This window comes from Gossypium raimondii, chromosome 2, assembly GCF_025698545.1.
Source record: "Gossypium raimondii isolate GPD5lz chromosome 2, ASM2569854v1, whole genome shotgun sequence".
Lineage (NCBI taxonomy): Eukaryota > Viridiplantae > Streptophyta > Magnoliopsida > Malvales > Malvaceae > Gossypium > Gossypium raimondii.
The window spans coordinates 39,000,859-39,005,846 of NC_068566.1; the positions used below are offsets into that span (position 1 = coordinate 39,000,859).

The 4,988-nt window shown below is 33.0% G+C and overlaps 2 protein-coding genes across 2 annotated transcripts; one reads left to right on the forward strand and one right to left on the reverse strand.

Annotated features, from left to right (window-relative positions):
• The first annotated feature begins 2,013 nt into the window (after positions 1-2,013).
• On the forward strand, positions 2,014-3,305 carry LOC105788694 (hypothetical protein). The gene is made up of 2 exons (XM_012615697.2): positions 2,014-2,778; positions 3,030-3,305. The coding sequence occupies exons 1-2, from the start codon at positions 2,251-2,253 to the stop codon at positions 3,099-3,101; spliced, it is 600 nt and encodes a 199-aa protein (XP_012471151.1). The 5' UTR covers positions 2,014-2,250; the 3' UTR covers positions 3,102-3,305.
• Positions 3,306-3,382: 77 nt separating this feature from the next.
• On the reverse strand, positions 3,383-4,572 carry LOC105788693 (protein RKD4). The gene is made up of 2 exons (XM_052627485.1): positions 3,857-4,572; positions 3,383-3,575 (listed from the first exon to the last, which is right to left on the reverse strand). Exons 1-2 carry the CDS (start codon positions 4,373-4,375, stop codon positions 3,420-3,422), a joined length of 675 nt encoding a protein of 224 aa, XP_052483445.1. The 5' UTR covers positions 4,376-4,572; the 3' UTR covers positions 3,383-3,419.
• Positions 4,573-4,988: the final 416 nt, after the last annotated feature.

Genomic DNA, 4,988 nt, shown 5'->3' on the forward strand with positions numbered 1-4,988 from the left:
TTTTTATAGTTCATTGACTACTTGTGTAATTTACCCAAAAAAAAATACAATCAACTTATAATGGTTTGGCCTTAATTGCCTAATTCTATTACCATAGTTTCATTTATTACAAATTTTTCTAATTCATCAACTTTAATTGCTACTTTTTAGGGATAAAGTATAACATTTACAATCTTTATCTTTTATCTTTCAAGGTTTAGATAGAAACCTCTCCCCTATCTTTTGCAATATCTAAGAAAGAACTACTTAATTTTTATGGCTCAACTTGAAATTCTTTCCCTAAAACAAAGAAAACTGTAATGACCCAATTTTAAGTGGTATAAAAAATGTAGTTTTAGAACTCTATTTATGTAAATCGAGTCCATAAGGATGAAATATAAAACTTAATGAAGCTATCAAGAAAATATATTGAAGATCGGTTAAGTAACTTAACCAAGAAGATCATTAATTAAAACTCAAGGAATAAATTGTAAAAGTTCAATCACTATTAAGTTTTAAATTAGAAAATGCTTGAGTACCTAGATAACAATTATTTAAACGATTAAAATGGTTAATTAACCAATTATTCAAATTTGATAGTCAACATCTAAAGCTTGGATTGCTTCACAATACTAATTCCTTCATGGCGACTTCAAGTATCAACCAGGTCTTTTTAGTAGTTGAACACTTGAAAATTCTCTTGAACTCTTGCCGATTAGCACCACAAAAAATGACATTTAGTGCCATAAAGTTTGCATTAGCAAGCTTCACCCTCATCAAGTCTAATTTGTTTCAAGTTTTGAAGTCTTAACATTTGAAAGAATAGTAGTTGGGGTTCTCATCCTCTCAAGATCAAACACCATCATTACCATCCATAGATTTTATGAACTCCTCCATTCTTACTTTCCAATATGAATAATTTGATCCATTAAACATAGAAGGTCATGACCTAAAAGATCTTCTCATATCTATACTAACGTAAAAGGTTTGATCGAACTTGATATCATAAGTTGAGTACCCTCAATTCAATTAATCAAACTACAAAAAAAAATCATTTTTTAGAAAAAAAATATTATTTATCATTAAATTTTAAATAATTAATAAATTTATAAACTATCCCTTCACAAAAAAGAATACTATTTTCTTCATTTTCTCCATATAACTTTAACAATTTTTACTGTTTCTTCTACCCTATCTCTTTTATCCTTTTTTTAATTAGGAAAAGAATTCTTTGAAAACAACTATCCATATATTTTTTGGTAGAGACTACCCATGTATTTTTTAGCAATCTTTTTAGTTACCAAATATTTCTTCTTCTATTTTTTACTAAATTTCTTATATATAATATTGGAGTGGAAAATAAAGTGACAGAGTTTTAACTCACGTCAAGCGTGTCTAAAAGAGCTTTATTCAATGTTCTATACAAGTTAAGACGATATTTAAATTTTTAGTATTTTGTATTTGAAAAAATATTTGGTTCATCGCAGATAGGGTCACATGATAATTTTTAAGATTGTTTGTGGAATAAAAAAAGTACACTATTAGTGTACCAAAACTAACTCATATTTTTTTATTTATAATTCCTATCTTAAATTTGACATTTCAATACAATAGATATATTAAACAATGAATAATATTTAGTACACTGTCAGTGGAGCTTTTAGACTCCACAAAAAGGGCCAATGAATTGACAAGTGAGGAATAAGACTATCATAAAATATTAAAAAATAAATATTTAAAAAAAGATACACATGTTAATTTTTTAAGACTACTTGAATAAAAATGTATACTTTAAAGTATCAAATACTAACTCTTAAAATAATTGAATTAAAATAAAATAGAAATATATAAATTGAAAAATTAAAAAATAAGCTTAAAGAGTTTGGATTTTTTTTTTGAAACCAACGATATTGGAATTTAAACCATAATCATTTTCAATATATCTTTATCATTTAAATGTTTTATTTAATTCTTATGTCAATTACATATATATATTATTACATAAGCTTTTTCTAAGCACATTATCCTATTAATATTTGCACCTTTTTCGTGCTAAGAAGCGTCGGGTACTGGGGAGCGTTTGTTGTTTTTTGTTGCTGCGGGAGGGACTCTCGCAGTTCACATTCACGTCCACCCTCTTTACCCACGATCTCTTCCTCTGTAACCTTTGAAACCCATTATATATACACAACTGGGTTTTTCTGAGCAAAAAGAGCTAAAAAAAAAAAGAATAAAAGAATAACGTTTGCATGATCAGAGGGTGAAGGCAAAATGGGGTCTCCTCCTACACCTAAGCTTTCTCTATATTCGTTTCCGAGTATGGTAAAAGAGCCGTCAGGGATGATGACACCGCCGATTCATTCCTCTGTTTCAATTCCATTCCTGTGGGAGGAAGCACCGGGCAGGCCTAGGCGGTCATATCGGGGTAGTGAGAACGAAACTGATACAAGCAATGGATCAAAGCCAAACGTTGCAAGATGCTTGGAACTGCCTCCGAGGTTGTTAGCTAAGGCTAAGGTTGCTAACATGCCACCTCCAACAACTGTGTTGGATGGTCCTGATGCGTTTTGGCCTGGGTCTTTTAGGAGCCTGGACAACAAGCGGCTGGATAAGTTTGGATCCAGTAGGTGGAGGAGCTTTAGAAAGGCTGGTCGAGTTGTTGAGAGAAGTTTTGACTTTTCAACTTCGGTTGTTCGCGTTGGAGATGCTGGTGGCTCTGGCACTACAGAGGTGAAGATAGCCAGGGTTAGGAAGAAAGCCTGTTTTCTGAATCTATCTCACGCTAGGTCACATGTCTTGGTACGTTTCAAAACCACCATTCACAATCTAATTCTGCTTTTCAATTCCTATCATCTTTGTTCCTGTTTTAAGTTTCTTAAATTTTTGGGAGTTTTACTCTTCCACTATTCAAGTGCAAGTGAATTTGAGTGGAATTACGAGTAAATAACTATTTTACCAACAAAGGGGCGCAAAATTTGGCTAGTATAATTAAGAATTACTTTGACTTTTTTCATTGTGGAATGTTCTACTCCGACTACATATATCTGCAGGCAAGCATTTATGAAAGCTTTAAGAAAGTGGTCCCATGGAGACGAGGGCATGAGGGCTCCTGCAACCCATAGCCACAAGCTGATCTGTGAGATCAACTGTTTTAACTTCTATATTGAAAAGTATTTTGTTGGTTTCTTTCAAGTAATATATGTTAGAATAATTTAGAGCACTTCACGATGTGTGATGGATCCAATGGTGATATGGGATAGAAATTAGCTGTAATGTTATGATGTATATGAAATTAGCTCTAATGAAATCAGGGTTGGTTCAAATTACTATTTTCTCTTTACATTAATATCTATAAATGGTTGTGGTTTAAAACATATAGTGCAAGAGAGCTATTGGTGACTGTACTATAGCAGAAAAGTAAGCAGTGAATGGCATGGCAGTCAATAACAAGAGGCAAGGGACCTTTTCTTGTAATTAGCTTTGAAACAAGCCTGCCTAAGCTTCTTGGTTCTGTCGGTTAATTCCAGATCTGGCACTTTCTCTAGCATCCTTTGGTGCTCCTCCAACATCACTATCTCATTAGTCAATCCAAGCTCCTAAAATAAAAGAAATTAAACAATGACAAAAAAGTTGTTCACATCTAATTAGAATTTAGAAACCTCCCCCATTGCCTTTGACAAAGAGTTTGGTCATGTGGCACCATCAACCACTGCTAAACTCCAACCAGTTATCATGTCTTTAATTAAAATATATTTCATAACATCATCATTATCATGTCATGCTAACGAGACCCTTAATCTCAGGAATAATAACTAGACAAAGGTTTCTTAAGCATAAACTTGTTCGATCCCATGCATACATATATGTAAGTATATACCTTGACATTGTGAATGAGAGATTTCAAGCTCTTGATCTTCCTATGAGGCCATCTCATGATGTTGAGTTCCCTGCATCTCTTCTTCAACAAAGTCAGCCCCACATTCATCTCTTTAGCAGCTTTAGATATTGGAAAATCAAAGTACTTTTGAATCTCATCTAATTCCAATGAAGCTGTCCTCTTCCTTCTGAAACTCCTTATTTTCTGTCCATGTGAATCCCCATACTCAATCTCATGAATCACTCTCGATGCTTCAGTACTTGAACCACCACTGTTCGTAGTATTGCCACAATGGTGGTCAAATGAATCCACTACCGCCTTTATAGGCTTTGCATCAACCATGATATCTTCATTCTGATCAAAAAGAGCGAAGTCACTGCTTATCTCTTCAAAATCCATGAACTGAATGCATAAATTGTCGGCCTGAGGATGGGGAAGCAATGCAGGTGAATTGAAATCGTAAAAACTGTCTACTTCAAATTCCACCCTGCGGTAAATGAACCCAGAAAACAAAAACATTAAGGAACAAAAAGAACCCCAAACTTAAAAGCAAAAACATGATTAAAGCATCTCACTTTCCAAATGGGTTTTCTTCAAAGTTGAAGCAGTAATCAAATTCGGATCCATTTTCCATCTTTGCGAAATCAAGACCCATATAGTAAGGTAATGGAGAATGAAGTTGAGGAGAACTTAAAAGGGTGTTTATATATATAATGGGAAAGGGGATGAATTGCTATACGTTGGCGTTTGTGCACATTTAGTCTATATATGGAATTAAATTGCACAACTTTTCATGAGATGTATTACTGAACAATTTACCAATAACTAAACACACTACGGTTATGCATGCATCTTCATCAACATTATTTCTCTCTTTTAATGCCTGTGTTCTTTTTGATGATTTAAACATCGTATCTTTTCGATCTCACAACTTTCAAGCTTAATTTATTTCACATTTCAATTTCCATTTTCCCTCTTTAATTATATATTTCTTCTTTTTGGCGTAATGTATAGGAAACATATCTAAATGTGGGTTCCTTCTTCTTCTTTTTTAATATGTTTCAATAATCTTTTATAAATATAAGTCGGCCTAAATTCTGATACTGATTCAGCTTTGGCTGTTTTGCTTGAA

What these genes read in the sequence shown, in the direction of transcription:
- LOC105788694 (XM_012615697.2), top strand. Translation starts at nt 2,251, where the DNA reads ATGGGGTCTCCTCCTACACCTAAGCTTTCTCTATATTCGTTTCCGAGT. An exon ending in ACGCTAGGTCACATGTCTTG is followed by an intron (nt 2,779 to 3,029) that starts GTACGTTTCAAA and finishes ATATATCTGCAG; the next exon opens with GCAAGCATTTATGAAAGCTT.
- LOC105788693 (XM_052627485.1), bottom strand. Translation starts at nt 4,375, where the DNA reads ATGTTTTTGTTTTCTGGGTTCATTTACCGCAGGGTGGAATTTGAAGTA. An exon ending in CTCTCATTCACAATGTCAAG is followed by an intron (nt 3,576 to 3,856) that starts GTATATACTTAC and finishes CTTTTATTTTAG; the next exon opens with GAGCTTGGATTGACTAATGA.